Source organism: Heterocephalus glaber, unplaced genomic scaffold, assembly GCF_053883595.1.
Source record: "Heterocephalus glaber isolate CG9 unplaced genomic scaffold, H.glaber_assembly_v1.0 deba00000809, whole genome shotgun sequence".
Taxonomy (NCBI): domain Eukaryota; kingdom Metazoa; phylum Chordata; class Mammalia; order Rodentia; family Bathyergidae; genus Heterocephalus; species Heterocephalus glaber.
Window position 1 is genome coordinate 3818170 of NW_028258163.1, and position 15689 is coordinate 3833858.

The 15689-nt window shown below is 53.3% G+C and overlaps 1 protein-coding gene across 1 annotated transcript; it reads right to left on the minus strand.

Annotated features, from left to right (window-relative positions):
* Positions 1-2277: 2277 nt before the first annotated feature.
* Positions 2278-4658, minus strand: Chac1 (ChaC glutathione specific gamma-glutamylcyclotransferase 1). Its single transcript, XM_004861590.4, has 3 exons — positions 4314-4658; positions 3929-3964; positions 2278-3384 (listed from the first exon to the last, which is right to left on the minus strand). Exons 1-3 carry the CDS (start codon positions 4542-4544, stop codon positions 2983-2985), a joined length of 669 nt encoding a protein of 222 aa, XP_004861647.1. The 5' UTR covers positions 4545-4658; the 3' UTR covers positions 2278-2982.
* Between the last annotated feature and the right edge of the window lie 11031 nt (positions 4659-15689).

The window sequence follows — 15689 nt, forward strand, 5'->3', positions numbered from 1 at the left end:
AAGCACACACGTTCCCTGAGTCCTGTGAGCCACTGCAGCACACTAAACCTGTGGAGGGCACTGTGGGCACCTCAGTGTACAGCCCGTGGGTCAGAAGCACAGGGAAAACAAGCCAAGGCTCACAAATGGTGCTAAAGGGGGCTGTCATCAGGGCTAAACCCTCACCTGTGGATCTGATGCTATCTGTGGGCAGTGTCAGAGCTGAATGGGGCTAGAGGATGGTGCCACAGAGCTACTCGTGGTGTCGCCTGTGGGAAAACCCACTCACTTGGGCTCGGAAGTGGTCTGTGTCTGAGAATGTAATAGGAGAAACTGAGCCTGAGCTCAGCTGCTTCTCCTTCTGGATCTTCAGACCCTTGCTCTACTCAGCCAGCCACTCACCAGACCCTGCCACCTCCTCCTTACACCGTTCTCAGACCATCCCACCTGCCCCTGCCCCTGCCATGCCTGTAGGCCTCTTTCAGCCTTTTCCTTGCAGCTGGACACAGAATTGCTATTCCCTCATCTGAAGCCCCCACTGACCCAAAAAATCCTAGGTCAGCCAGGCCTGGTCCTGCCACCTGCCCGGCTCTATGCCCCTCCTGGTGAAGTTGTGCCAGGATGTCCCCTGACTCCCTGCTTCAGGAGGCCCCTCCTCAGGCTCTCTCCCCAGAAAGTCCTCTCTGTCCTCCCAGTCACCAGGTCAGGGCCTTTCCCTGCGATCTCATTCCATGCCCAGTGGGCACCATGCTCCTTAGGAAGAAGGGTTCCTCACTGCTGTGTCCCCAGTGCCCAGAACAGTGCCCGATCCAACTTGCAACTGGCAAGCAGCCCTCCCCACCCCATCAGACCTCCAGTCTAGAGCAGGGCTGTGTACACAGGAGGCCTAGGGGTGACTGCCCAGGGCTCCCTGATACCTGCCACCACCTCCTCCTGCCATGTTGCTCTGACTAGGTTCCCAGAAGAGCCTGGCTGGACTCCACACTTTTCCCACCCATGGCCAAGGGACAAGGCTGCTGAGACAGCTCAGCACGGCAGCCTCCCGGGCACAATGCCTGCCCAGCCTGGTCAGAGCTGACCCTGCTGGGGACACCCAGTCTGACCCAGGTCACAACAGTAGCAGCACCCGTCATGCCATGGAGAGTGTGACCTCACAGGCTGAATTGAAGCCCAGGCGGCTGAGCAGAGGGAAGGGGCTGGGGGGACTCAGACTCCTGTGCTGCTGCTGTCTGTCAGCTCAGCCCGTGCCCATCCTGCAGGGGCAGGAGTGGTCCAAAGTGCCGTTCATTCAGGGCTCAGGAGCCCTGGGCCAGGACACAAGGAGAGGAGTCCAGGGACAGGTGGGGGAACAAGCAGCAGGCCAGAGACCACTCTGGCCACTCAGTGCACCATGGTGAGTCCTGATAGAAGGGACGAACAGCACTGCAGCACCTAGCAGTAAAAGGGACATGAGGTCTTCCAGGTCACAGGACCCTGCTGTCAGCACCATCCCCAAAAGTTGTCATCACCATACCTTAACACGTTTTTTGTTTTGTTTTGTTTTTTGTTTGCTGAGACAGGCTCTTGTTATGTAGTTGAGGCTATCCTTGAACTCGCAGCAATCCCCCTGCCTCAGCCTCCCAAGTGCTAAGATTACAGGCATGTGTCACTGTGTCCTGCTTATCCATGTTCCTTTAACAGGAAGCCAGGCCTCTGGCCTCTCAGTCAGGAAGAGGCCACAGCTGGCCATGCAGCTGGAGGAAAACCGGGTCTCAGCCTCCTTAGCTTGCCAGCCTCCACAGTCAGCTGGGGAGGGTGAGACACAAGATCCCAGGTCATGTCCCAGGTCAGTGACAAGGACACTGCTCACAGTGCTGCCAAGTTCAGCTGCATGGACTAAATTCTGCACAAGTCAGAGGCATTATTTGCATGCATTAGGATCTAGATCAGTGATGGTGAACCTTTTAGAGACCAAGTGCCCAAACTGCAACCCAAAACCCACTTATTTATTGCAAAGTGACTACACTGAAATTAAATCTGAATGTTTGGCTGCTAGGGCGATGCTGGAGTGATCTGGCTTGCATGCCAACAGAAAGGACTTTGCCTAGTGGGGCAAGTGTGCCATAGGTTCGGCACCACTGCTCTAGATTGTGCCCTTGGGAGTGGTGGAACCTGGTCCTGCCTGCTCAGCTGCCCCTCCCTGGGAGAAAAGGAAGGGGGCAAAGGGAGCCCTTCCCTTCTTAGGAGCCTTTCTGGGCTTGCTCCTTGCTGATGGCAAGCTCTGTGTACAAAAAGAATCACATTCCAACACAGCACAGATAACAAGAGACCAGTTTATGGGCAAATGTATGGAACAGATGGGGAAGGGGCTAGGACCTGTCCAGCCCCCAGGAATAGAACAAGAGATACACAGGAGTGGCCCAGATAAGCAGACAGACAGAGTGACCAGGAGAGAAAACCACAAAGGTAAGAAGCCCAGGCCTGTCTCTCAGTGTGTCCAGGCATCAGATCCAGCTCTGCCCTGAGCTCCCAGTGGATGTGCAGGCCTCAGCCCTTGTTGGCCCCTCTCCATGCTCCTGCCCTTCACATAGCGGGATGGACACTCGCGCAGGAGCTCTTCCACAGCTGGGGAATGGCCGGTCTCAGTGGACAGAGGATGAAAGTGCATGGAAGCTCCCTGGGCAGCTGGAGGACTGGGTGATGTGGGGTTAGCAGCAGCACTGGGGGGATCTGGTGAGGCACCAGGGGTCTGGGCTGGACCACCACACAGCAGGGCCCATGTCCAGGGCAGGCCCCCCACCCTGCCCACCACACCAACATGGTGCAATAAATTAAGTTTCAAGTAGGAAGTCAGCATCACACAGGAGAGGTGCAGGCTGGCAGGCAGGCGGGCATAGGGAGAGGTGTCCCCAGCTGCCTGCCATGTCCTCTCAGGGGCTCCAGCTGTATCATGTCTGACTCAGGCACTGGGCTGGACATCTGCCCCAGGGTCTGCATGTGTACTCCCTGCAGGGGCTCTGCCTCTCAGATCAGTGCCAGAGACTGCTCGATGGGGCAGAAACAGGGCATCATGGAGCCCACCGCATCCACAATGGCTTCCAGATGCTCATCCTGCGCCTGAGGCCCACAGAGCTGCATGAAGTCAGCAAGTCGCAGCAAGTACTCGAGGTTGTGGCCAGAGAAGCCCCGGCAGGCCAGGATCTGGGTAGCAATGGCCTCCTCCGGAGCAGGGCCCAAGTAGCCAGGGTTCTGTGGGGTGGCTACATAGGCCAGTGCCTTGAGGGGCTGCTCTGGTGTATCCTGAGGGTAGAAGGTCACCTCCTTGGTGTCATAGCCGCCAAGCACTGCCTCCCGAACATTCAGGTACTTCAGGGCCTCATTCACTTGCTCGCCTTGAACCTGGTATGCCACACCCCAAGTGCAGCCCTAGAGGGGGAACAGGGACACCTGTGGTCAGTGACAGAATGCTACCCCCTGGGCTGTGTGTGTAAGGGAGGTGGGTGATGAGCTGATGAGTTCATCTTCTAGCAATACACCCAGTTGTCTTTTTTTTTGAGACAGGTTCTCACTGTGTAGTTCAGTGTGGCTTTAAATTTACTATGTAGTTCAACCTGGCCTGAACTTGCAGCAATCCTCCTGCCTCAGCCTCCGGAGTGCTGGGATCACAGGCGTGCTCCACCACCCCTGACTTAGTCCTTCTTTCTTAAGGGTTGACAAGGTGGTCTGGCCCCAGGGAAAACAGAATTCCTGCTCATAGCGAGGCTCAGGAACTAGTGACATCACCTGCATCTTGGGACCCACTCTAACCCCAGTCGACTAAATCTGTGCTTTAACAAGCTCCTCAGGTGAGTCTCTGACAGGAACTGCAGGAGACCCCTCTTCCCCTGGGCCAGGCAGGCACCATACCCAGCCTGCCTATCACACCCCTCCATGCTGGGCCCTGTGTCCCCTTCTGGACCCGAGTACTTGCCTCACGATCTTCAAGGAGAGTCACCACACGGCCAGGCTAAGGAGAGAAGAAATATTTTGGAAAAAAACAAGTGAGAAATCAGCCCGATTGGGCTGATTAAAATCCGGGCGCTCAGGCTTTGGGGGCCCCACGGTCCAGAGGACCTTCGGGGCGTGATGCAGGGATGTAGGAGAGATGGACGGGAAGACAGACACAGGCTAAGGCCCAGCCTGCACATCATCCCAGGTACCCACAGATTGGGACTCGAGACATCCCACAGCGATGCCCTGAGCACCCCCGTTTACTCGGCAAGCCGGGATGCAGGTGGACACATTTACCACAGCAATCCGGGGCACTCAGGCCATGCTCCCCACCGCCTGGCTCTCCGGCACGGTCGGATGCTCACCATTTTGTCACTGCCCCGATGGAAGGTGTCACCCTGCCAGAAGCGCCGGCTGTAGCCGCGCACGAAGCCCACGCGGCTGTCGCTGTAGGCAAAGTCGGGCCTCCACACCAGGGAGCCGTATCCGAAAATCCACAGTGCTTGGGGTTCGCCGTCCTCCTGGGGGGTCTGCACTGACGATGCCGGGAACGGCGAGGGAGGCGGAGTGTTCTGGACCGCGGCCTCCTGCTTCATGGTGCCGGGCACAGGGTCGGCCGGGTCGGCCCGGGCGGCCTCCGGGGCTCGTCTCCGGGGCGGGCGCGGAAGGGCCGACGGACGCGTACACCTGGCCTGGCACCGCTCGGTAGCTAAACTGAGTAGCCCTGGTGGAGGCGCCCTTTAAACCCTCTGGCCGGGCGCCCCGCCCCCCGCGGCCAGCTGTCGCGGTGATTGGGGCGGGACAGACACCCTTTTGGCCAATCACCTTTGGATCTTGCTTCTCGGTTAACCGCGCGGGGCTGTAAATTGGTGGCTGAGCGACCGCCCTCGGGTGCAGCGCGCGCGCTGATTGGCCGAGCCCCTCCTCGAGAGCGAAGCTGGCAAGAGTGATGCAAAGGCGTCTGAGGTTTCCTCGCGCTGGCTGCAGCAAGGGAGCCGGGGATTGCGTCAGGCTTCGGCGGCGGCTGCGGCGCGGGCCCGGCCCGGACCCGGCCTCCCCTGCGCAGCCCGCCCTGGAGGAGCCGTGGTGGAGATCTCAGCGGCGCGCTCCGAAGCCGGTCTCCCCGCGTGGGTGCTTGGGGCCGGGGCGGGCGGGCGAGGTGCGTACAGGAGGGCGCTTGGGCCGGCGGAGACTCCCGACCCTACGCTCCGCCTCGGCAGCACGGGGAGCCGTCTCCCCATTCCGTGCGGGCGCCTCACGCCGCTGGCCTGCGTGAGCAAGTGGGGAAGTTGAGTCACGGGGGCAGCAGGGAGTGCTGCAGAGGTCGCGGTTGAGTCAGGCGGGGCGGCACGAGTTTACAGGCCTCGTGTGACGGCGACGCGCGGCCGAACGTGGGACCCCAGCCCAGGTGGGGTGGTGGGTTGAGGAAGAGCGGCCGGCTGCCGGGAAGCAGTCCCCGGGAGTCGTCGCTGCATCCGCGTGAGAGGCCAAGGAGATAGGGACGTCGGGCAGTGCTGCCCCGGGGCCAGGGTTTGGTTTCCCGATTTGAGGGTTTGCAGGGATGGCCATTCTTGGGGACTGAGGTTGGACAGGGGCATCCCAGCCGAGGTCCCAGAGAGCCAGGAATAATCGTAGACCTCTGTCCCCGGCAACACGCTGCCCGGGCTGCCCCGGGCTCTCTGGCTGGGAAGCCTGCGCCCCGCAGTACTGGCTCCAGGCTGCTCCGAGACGGCGCAGGGCCTGAGGCATGGGAAATGGGTGATACTGCTTATTCGAGTATGATTATTTACACGAAAATCTGCCTGCGCACTGCGCAGTTACTCCCCAGGTGTCTGCATATAGTAGGAAACGATTTCTTTAAAAGCAAATTATTCCGTCGTGTTTATGTAGAAAATAATCGGTTTGTTTTGGAGGGTTTTTTGACGCAAGGTCTCACTCTCTAATTCAGGCTAGCCTTGAATGCATTATGTAGCCCAAGCTGGCCTTGAACTTGAGGCAATCCTCCTGCCTCAGCCTGCGGAGTGCTGGGGATACAGGTGTGCACCACCACACCCAGCTGGAAATAATCTGAAAGATGAGGTCTAAACTAAGCAGAGGGTGACACCAAAGGACAACTTTTCAATATTAAATTCTAATATATGAAAAAGTCTAGATTCTTTACAAAGAACATAAATTACTTTTCCAATTGGGAAAAAATAAAAACCAAAACCCTGAAGCGGAATGGTCACTCCTGGTCATTCCTTTCTCCTTCTGCTGCCTGCACTTCCCACGTTCTCTTCCCTCTTCTCTTGTCCCTGTCCTGGCCCTGTCCTTGTCCCTGCTGGTCATCAAAGCCCAACCTCTGCTGCCAGCATCTTCAGGAAAAGGTCCAGGTTTCCTCACCGATCACCACCTTCCGTGGGATAAGGCTGGAAGGATCTGAATCGGCCTCACCCACCCTTTGGGAAAGCAGCTTGGTGATACAAATCAAGAATTATAAAATGTCCTTGCCCTTTGACCCAATACTTCCACTCCAGGAAATTATTCAAAATATGGGAAAAGCCATATGCCTGAAGATTTCCAATGCATTGTTATTTATTATAGCAAAACAAAAGAAGAAAAACTACTTAACATACCCCAAAATAGCTAAATATTTAAGTAAATTATGGCCATTTCACATGATGGAGAAGTGCGCACACACACACTGTTACACTGCAACAAAAATATTCAACCACAGGTGGTTACGTATATTTTATATATGATGTGTGATCAAAAAATACAGTGAATGTGAACCATTTTGAGATTTATTACAGTAAGACACACGTTCTCATTAATCCCCCTTGCTTCAAACACAGTTATCCCTAGTTCTTGCCAGTCTGAAGCAGTTCTAAAAGCCCCTTCTCAAGTGTCTTTAGTTGTGTTGTCAAGGTTGCCTCCATCTTTATCTTTTGTGGTGGTTTTGACTTTGAGGAAGAGCCAGAAGTTGCACAGTGCCAGATGTGGCCAACAGGTGGAATAGAGGACACCATCACGTTTTTACAAGGCTGCCTTTCTTTTGGATGGTACCTGGCTGCAGCACTCACTGTATTTTTTATCATAAAGACATGAAAGAAGACTTCCAGAACTGTTTCAGAAAGTGGCAAGAATGATATGTGTTCAAAGCAAGGGAGAGTATCGGGAGGGAGATTAATTACACAATGTGTCATTTGCTGTCATTTTTTTAAAATTTAAAATTTTGGGCTGGGGATTTAGCTCAGTGGTTCTGCTGCCTGCCTGGAAAGTGCAAGGTCCTGAGTTTGATCCCAGGTACCAAAAAAAAAAAAACACTTAAACTTTCACTGTATATTTCAGTCACACTCATAGCCCATGAAATGTGTGAAGCCATTGGAAACAATTACATATGCCTACATTTACTGGCATGGAAGCATCTGTGATGTATAATTAAGGGAAAAAATAGGCTGTTTTTTTTAATTTAATGTCTGGAAGCTAGGTGTGGCACACACCTGTAATCCCAGCTCAGTGGTACCGCCCTTGCCCAATGTGTTCAGAAGCCCTGGATTCAGTCTCTAGGACTGGGGGAAAAAGTCTCAGGCCAGATGTGGTGGCACACAACTGTACTTTTTTACATAGAAAAAAATCTCAAAATGCTAAAAGCAATTACACCTCTGAGTACTTGTACTCCGTATTTGTACTTTCTATTTTTATGCTAATTCTGATTGGGATTTTAAAAAAAGAACATAAACTATTTCTATATTTTAAAAGAACATTGTTTTCTTTTGTAATAGGGTCTCACTATGGTAGTTCAGACTAGCCTTGAACTCGCTGTGTAGCCCAGCCTGACCTCAAACTCACAACAGTACTGCCCCAGCCTCCCAAATGCTATTACAGGCATCCACCACCACACCTGGCTATTTCTGTGTCACTTAAAAATCAAAATCCAGGGGCCGGGGATTTAGCTCAGTGGTTCCACTGCCTGCCTTGCAAGCAGAAGGACCCAAATTGATCCCCGGTACCAAAAAAAAAAAATCAAAATCCATGGCAAGCATAGTGGTGCAGGCCTGTAATCCCAGCACTTGGGAGGCTGAGGCAGGATGAATGCTGCAAGTTTGAGGCCAGCTTGGGCTACAGAGTGAGTTCAGGCCAGCCTGAACTACATAGCAAGACCCTGTCTCAAAAAAAAGAACAAAAACCCAAAATATCAAAATCCTTATGAAAAAAGTATAATGAAAATCTCTGCAAGTGCATAATAAGGCAAAAATGCAAGATATGAACTGTGCATTGTGATTAAAACAATTAAAAACAAGATGCCTGGAGAATAAGGATGGAGAGGTTCAAATTCTAGTGTTGGGGTGTTGGTATTATGGGTAAGTTTTTCTCTATTTTCCAAGTTGTATGAAGTGCAATTTTTAAATAAGAAAGTTCTTTTTAAGGAGTGGTTGGTGCTTTTCTGATGAGGTGGGGTGGACAGCATGTCTGAGTCTCTTGGGGGACATTTCTTGCTTAGGGCTTTCCCCACCCCAGCCAAAGCCCAGGTTGGAATTTCCTAACACCCTCTCTGTCCTTACTGTCAGGATCCTGCCCCAGGCCATTAGACACTCCCTCTTCCATGCTCCCAGGCCCTTTAGGTCACCCGTGTTTATCTGTCCCCTCCACCTCCACCTCGAGCTCATAACAGAAACAGTCGTTTATTGAATGCTTACCATATGCCAGGCAGTTTGCTAAACACTTTTATACCTGCTCTAATTAGAAAGGTCTACCCTACTCTACGAGGTAAATACCATTTCACAGATAAGCAAACAGAAAACGTCAGTAAATTCATGGTGACAGAGCTGTGAGCAGGTGATCCAGCTCCCAGCCTCCTCGCTGATCACCGTTTGACATCCTGCCTTCCACTACCCTGAGCTCCCTGACAGCAGTGCTTACCTCAGGGCTTGAGGAGCTGACACAGATTTGGCACAGGGAAGGTTCTGCGTGAACACAGAGTACAGGAAGCTCTTGGACAGGGCGATGTCTCGAGACACAGGCTCAAACCTGGACCCTCTCAGAGTAGGAATCTCCACAGAAATTGTCCAAAGGGGTCTTAAACAGCTGCCTGTGAACGTGGCCTGCCTGTTTCCGGTCCGCATCTGTCTCCTTCCCTCCTGTGAGACACTGAAGCAGTCACTGAGCTTCTTCCTTTATAACCTCAGGAGGAAACCCATCCTGTCTTTCCTTCCTAGCCCAGGCTAGGAGAGGTGACCCATATGGTGCCTCCACTTTACAGTCGCACATGACTGCCACGTGATGAGCATGTGGTGGCTTCCTCTCCTGGACCTTTCCCAAATTAACCTTTCCTAATTGTTCCCCTTCATGTGGGTACTGCTCATTTCCTTATGATCTGTTCCTTCCCTTCCCAATCCAGACGTCTGATCCACTCCAGTGTTAGGGAGCACAGTTGTCTGACACAGGGAGGGAGCTATGGAATTCTGTTTGCTTAATCTGCTAAATGATGATGTTAGTCTTTAAAGCTGCCAATTCCAGAAGGATGCAAAGCTTGCCCAGAACCAGGCTATAAGATCAGCTCACTCAGATTTGAGCCCTGCTCCACCACCTTAGCTGTGCTGCCTCTGCTCCTCAGTTTCCCTCACAGTGACATGGGAGCGATAACGAACAGCATTCGCCTCGCAGGGTCTCACAGGGGTGGAAGAAATTACTCCTCAGCCAGTGCCAGGCACATGGGAACATTTGGTGGCCAGTCGTTGATTCCCTTTTCTTTTCACTGTGGACTTTGCACTTTTCATCTTATCCAGAGCAGTCGTAGTCTCTCAGTCTGGCACAGCGCTTTCCTTAGTGGCTAAGGAAAGCGAGCAGGATAAACGTTTTAGATTCGTTGGAAGAACTCTTCAGCCATCTCCCTCCACTGTCTTTTCTTTTCTCTTTTCTTTTCTTTTCTTTTCCTTCCTTCCTCCTTCCTTTCTCTCTCTCTCTCTCTTTCTGTACTGGGGATCAAACTCAGGACCTTGCACTTAGGTCAGCACCACAGAGCTAAATCCCTCGCCCTTCCTTCCTTTTTCTTTCTTTCGTTCTTTCTTCCTTCTTTCCTTCCTTCCTTTCTTTCTTTCTTTCTGTACTTTTTCACTGAGCTACATCTCCAAACTTTTTTATTTTTTACTTTACAGGGTCCCATTAAGTTGCTAAATTGCCCAGGCTGGGCTGGAACTTGTGATCCTCCTGCCTTGGCTCCCCAGAGTGCTGGGATCACAAGCATGCACTACCATGCCTACAAAGAAAGGCCTTTAGAGGCTGGGGGTTTAGCTCAGTGGTTCAGGCGCCTGCCTCCCAAGTGCAAGGTCCCGAGTTTGATCCCCAGTACCAGAAAAAAAAAAGGCCTTTAAAAGGCAAAACGGGGCTACTGTGTACCTTCACAGCAGTCCACCCTCATGCTCTACAGTGTGCTTTTTTCGCATACTTTTCCTTGGCCTAAACTCACTTTGCAGAGCCTGTTTCTTTTCTGACCTTTAATAAATGTAAAACCTTAAAAAAGAATAATAAGAGGCAGAATGGGTAATAGTCTGCCCCAACATGCTGTTCATATAATGGTTGCTTTAGCACAGAGAGAGCTTTTCTCTGTGTGTGTTGGGGGTATGGGGGTTGTTAGAATATGTCAATTAACTCACAACCATGAGGGAGCATGCTTCTCACAGACCTCTGTGAGATAAGCATTGTCACCAGGTCTTTGGCCCGTGTGCAAGGAGGACACGGGTCCCACCAACATTTTGCCAAAAGGGTGGGAGGGTGGACCACCACCTTCCCAAGAGCCTGAGCCCTCTGTGCCCCTGCAGGCAAGATGCTAGATGCTGTCAGGTCTCCTCTGAAGGTGTGGGCTTCTGAGAGTTCACTGTACTAACAGTGCTTCTTGGGGCCGGGGATTTAGCTCAGTGGCACCACGATGGCCTCGAAAGTACAACATCCTGATTTAGATCCTTGGTGGTGGTGGGGAGCTTCTCGGCGCTTTTCTGAAGGGAAAACTTCTGCAGAGGAATAATCTAGTCCAGGCACATAAAGGCCATTCAGGTTTTCACAGCAGTACATCCACTGATGAGAGCACTCTTTAGCACACACAGTACTGCTAAGCTTGGTGGATATACCTTGTGATGGGAAATGTCTCTACAGCAAAGTCAGAATAAAATTTCTTCTCAGGAACAAAAGGATGGGCAGATGGAGTCACGGAGTCTGTCCATGGAGCCTTTAGGGGGAGGGAAGACCTACTCTTTGAGAGTTTGATAATTGAGTCTATGAGATAGGCTGATAGTAGGCAGTGTCATAGGAGAAAAGGTACACAGATGCACTGCTTTCGTGAAGGAAAAGTGAATCCCCCCAAACCCAGGACAGAGGCAAGGGAGGAAGCAAGCAGTGTAGGGGAGAGTAAGTGATTTTTGCAGAAAGATGAGCGGCCCTCAGAGAAAAAGGTGGCAGCTCATGAGAAGGTCTGCCTGCCTGTGGTGGTAACTTTCAGTGTCTTCTCCTGTGACATGAGTCAATGAGATTTTGGAGGACCTGTCCTGAGGCAGATAGGGGAAGATCCATGAAAGCGTCTGCCTGCATTGCTGCCCCCCACTTTAGTTTAGAACGGTGTATTTTGGGGTAGCGGGCCCTACACACCCTCAGTCCACCTCGGAGGAGTCAGACAGCATTTTTGCTGGTTGTGCCATTTGTGTCCAAGGCCCAGGGGAAGGTGTCTGGCCTTTAACCCACAAAGGCAGGGACTGTAAAGATTTACCCACAAACCCTTAGCTGCAGAAGGGTGCCTGGCATGGTGGGAAAGCCTGGCTCTTGGCCCACTGTCTGCCCTCCAGGAAGGAAAAGAGCACTGAAGGGCACCTCTGAGTGGCCAGTGTTCTGGTTACTCGGAGCTTGGTCCTAGTCTGTCTAGAAGAGGGTCTGGGGTAATGGGTTTGTGTGGGCAGGAAGCAAGACTGCAGGACTGCGGAAGAACTGCCATGGGGAGCATTTCAGCAGAGTGCCAGGCCACACAGAGAGGTGACCCATAGGCTCAGGGTGGAATATCAGACCACATGGAAATGCTGCAGTATTGTGGGCCTTGGCTTTGGAAGAGAAGCCTAGAAAAAGAGCCCATGGAGAGAAGTAACTGTTTAACAGAATCCTGATGTAGGGTGCAGACTCAGGCCCTTTGAAAGCCATGCAAAAGAAGTCCCTTTAATGAGAAAAGCTGGGACATCACTGTCCCAGGGCCCACTGCTAATGGGCCGGAGAGAACTCCATGATCTTTCACATCTTTTTTTACAAGAGAGGAAGCAAAGGAAAGGAAGCCATTAGTGAAGGTGTGAAACTGACCTGGGCCTAATAGGATGAGTGTGGCCAAATGTCTGCCACTGAGGGAGAGGGACAGTAATCCTCAGACCAACTCCCTACCTAACCCAGGCAGAGGGACTACTGGAGACAGCCAGCCTGGCCATCCCTGGCCCAGCCTGGATGGCTCTGCCTTGCAGGAGGTGCCACGACATAGGGCAGCCCCTGAGGCACCTGTTGCTAAATTCAGATTCCTGAGCTCTCAGCTGGTCACCTATGTGACATTGGGGAAAATATATTTGCTCTTCAGTCTGTTTCCTTGCATACAACTCCTAAAAGAATAAATGTCTTTTTGTATACTGTTGAGCTAACTGATGGCTGGCAGACCCTGGGGAGCTTCGGGATGATGGATGATTCCTTGATGATGACCGAAGCGGGGTTAGAGAGTTGCCACATTCGGCTGTATCCTCCAGGCTCAGGGAGAGGAGAGAGGCTGGAGGCTGGGTGATCTCCAGTGGCCAATAAGTTAAGCAATCATGCCCATGTGACGAAGCCTCCAAGGAACCCAGAAGCATGGGGTTTGCTCAGCTTCTGGAGGACACATGGCAGCTCCTGAGGGGTGAGTCTCCCAGAGACAGCACAGAAGCTCCTCCCCCATCCCCATACCTGGCCCTATCTGTATCCTTTGCAATATCCTGTATAATAAACCAGTGTATGCAAATAAAGTGTTGCCTGGAGCTCTGTGGGCCACTCTAACAGATTACCTGAGCTGGAGGAGCAGATTGCAGGAACCTCGATTTATAGCAGGTCAGTCCAATCACAAGTCAAAGAGCCTATGGCTTCGGATCAGCATGAGAAGGGAGGAGCAGTCTTGTGTGGCTGAGCCCCTATCCCAGGAGGACCTGACCCTGTCTCCAGGTAGGCGATGAGAGATCGGGCCTGAATTGGAGGATGCTCAGCTGCTGTCTGCTGGAGAACTGATGAGTGTGTCACTGCGGGGAGTAATCCCTATACACATTTCAGGGACCAGGGGTCACGAAGTGTTCTTATTGATTGTGTTTGACAGTTGAGTAAGAAAAAAAACATTTTTTTTTTTTTTGAGGCAGGGTCTCCCTTTGTAGTTCAGGCTGGCCCTGAACTCACTATATAGCCCAGGCTGGCCTTGAGCTCATGGTGATCCTCCTGCCTCAGGCTCCCGAGTGCTGGAATCACAGGCATGTGCCACTACGCCTGGCAGAAAAAAAGATTTTTTTTTCATTCTGTGGCCTTGTTTCTGGCTGGAGCTTTGTCTGGCTTTTTGGACCTTGTGTCCTGGATCTTTGATGTTGGAGCGAACAAACTGAGCCCACTCTTGGCCAGGGTGTTTAGGAGTTCAGGGAAAAGTGGTAAAAAGTTACTGTGGTACAAATTCATATGCTTCTTGTGTGTGTATGTGTGTGTGTGTGTGTGCATGTGTGTGTGCATGTGTGTATGTCTGTGTGTGTGTGTGTGTTACTAGGGAGTGAACCCAGGGCCTTCACACTGAGCTACATCTCCAACCTTTTATTTTTGTACCAGGGATCTAACTCAGGACTTTGCACTTGCCAGGCAGGCACTGTACTGCTGAGCTAAATCCCCAGCCCCATTTTTTAGATTTTGAGATGCGGTCATACTAAATTGTGAAATTACTAAGGCTGAGCTCAAATTTGCCATCCTCCTGCCTCAGCCTCCCACAGTGGTGGGATTACAGGCATGCACCACCACACCCTGAGGCAAGGTGATTCTTGAGGTCTCAGTCCTGATGCTGAGTCCTGATGCAGGGGCCTCTCCCTGCAACTACCCACACCAGAGGAGGTTGGCTCAGCCAGGCCAGCGGTGCTTTCAGCAGCTGCACGAAGGGAATCAAGTGTGGAGGCGACATGGGATCTAAACTGCCTCCTAAGGCCACTTCTAGGACTACTCAGCTGATCCCAAGCCCCGCGGTGGGCAGGGGGCACAGGAGCCCCCCAAACTGGTACGCTGGGCACCGTGAGGACATCGGGGAAGCCATCGCACCGGGCTCCCTCGCGTCTACTATCCCCTTGTCTTAGGGGCCCGGCGCTTTGCGGGGCAGGAGCGCATACTGATCTCTCGGAGGACCGACGCGCGATCCCACAGTGGGGCCGCAGCTCACAGCCGGTCCACGCGCAGCCCGACGGCGGCGCAGCGCCCCCTAGTGCCAGGCCGCAGTGCTCCACGCGGGCTCCCAGGCTGGGGGCGGACTTCGGGGAGGCCGGAGGCGGAGCCCAGCAGGCGGGCGAGTCTCCGAGAAACTCGCGGCCTTCGGCTGCTTCCCGGCCCGGGAAGTGAGCCGGGGTCGACGGCCGCAAACAGGAAGTCGGGCTGGAACAAAGCGCGCGGGGGGCCCGGAGCCCGGGAGCCCCGGGGCGCCCGGCGAGGCGGCAGGTGGAGAGTTGACCTGGCGACCGGGTGCACCTGCCGCTTCCGCCGCCGGGGCCGCCAGGGTCCAGCCGGGCTCCGGGCCGGGCCCTGCGCCCTGGGTGCGAGGGAGGGCGCGGTGGCTCAGGCAAGGCCATGGGGACCTCTCAGACGCATCCCCTCCCCGGGAAGGGACAGTCACAGTTCCCTGAGTGAATCATTTCCATCCCCTTCCCGGAATGCAGGAGGCTACATGGGGCGGAGGCTGGGTCTACCGGTGCGGACCCAAGCGGGGAGAGCCAGAGAGGTGCAGGCAGAGAGCCAGAGATGGTCCTGGCCCCTGGGTTGAGTCCAGTGCCCTTCTTCAGCCTGAGTGGGACAGGCAGGAACCACTCTTCCTCTTCTTCTACCCGTTGGCCAGCCTGATGTTAGCCTGAGGCCGCAGAGGGCCCCTGGCTGAGCAAGCAGAATAAAAGCGCTGCACGTCTCCAGGTGGCCACCCGCCAAGGGGTCCTGAAGAAGCAGCTGTCCTCAGGGCTAAAAGTCACCGTGCGGTCAGACTGATTCTCTAGGCATGGCCCTGTTTCCAGGCTGTTAGGTGCTAAACCAGGTGTGAACCTGTGAACCTATAATCCAGCACTCTGGGAGGCTGAGATAGGAGGATCAAAAGTTCGAGTCCAGCCAGAGATTTAGAAAGACTCTGTCTCAAAATATTTAGACGAGAGCTGAGGATGTAAAAAGTGAACTCCTAAGCTTCTCTGAATTCACCCGTGAAATAGCATGCAAACTAAATGTGGGTATTTGAAATCACTTCATGGGGAATCTGGAGCTGTGGTCTAGCCCTGTTTGTGCCACGCCAGGCACATCTGTAGCCCTGGACAGTCACGTGGTTAGGAGAGCCTTGAATCCCTTGCCTGTGGGAAGGGGCTTGACCCTCAAAAGTGACTTTCAGGAAGCCCTAGAGAGAGGAAGGATGAGGTGGCCTGTTCACATCAAAGTGTCTGGCCTGGCTTCTGCTGAGTTGCTAGAGGTGGAGTGAGGCATAGGCTGCAGGTTGGAGTAGCCCACACCAAGTG

Coding starts and splice junctions, on each gene's coding strand:
- Chac1 (XM_004861590.4), bottom strand. CDS start 4,544: ATGAAGCAGGAGGCCGCGGTCCAGAACACTCCGCCTCCCTCGCCGTTC. Junction 3,965..4,313: donor ATCGGGGCAGTGACAAAATG/GTGAGCATCCGA, acceptor TTCTCTCCTTAG/CCTGGCCGTGTGGTGACTCT. Junction 3,385..3,928: donor CTCTCCTTGAAGATCGTGAG/GCAAGTACTCGG, acceptor TTCCCCCTCTAG/GGCTGCACTTGGGGTGTGGC.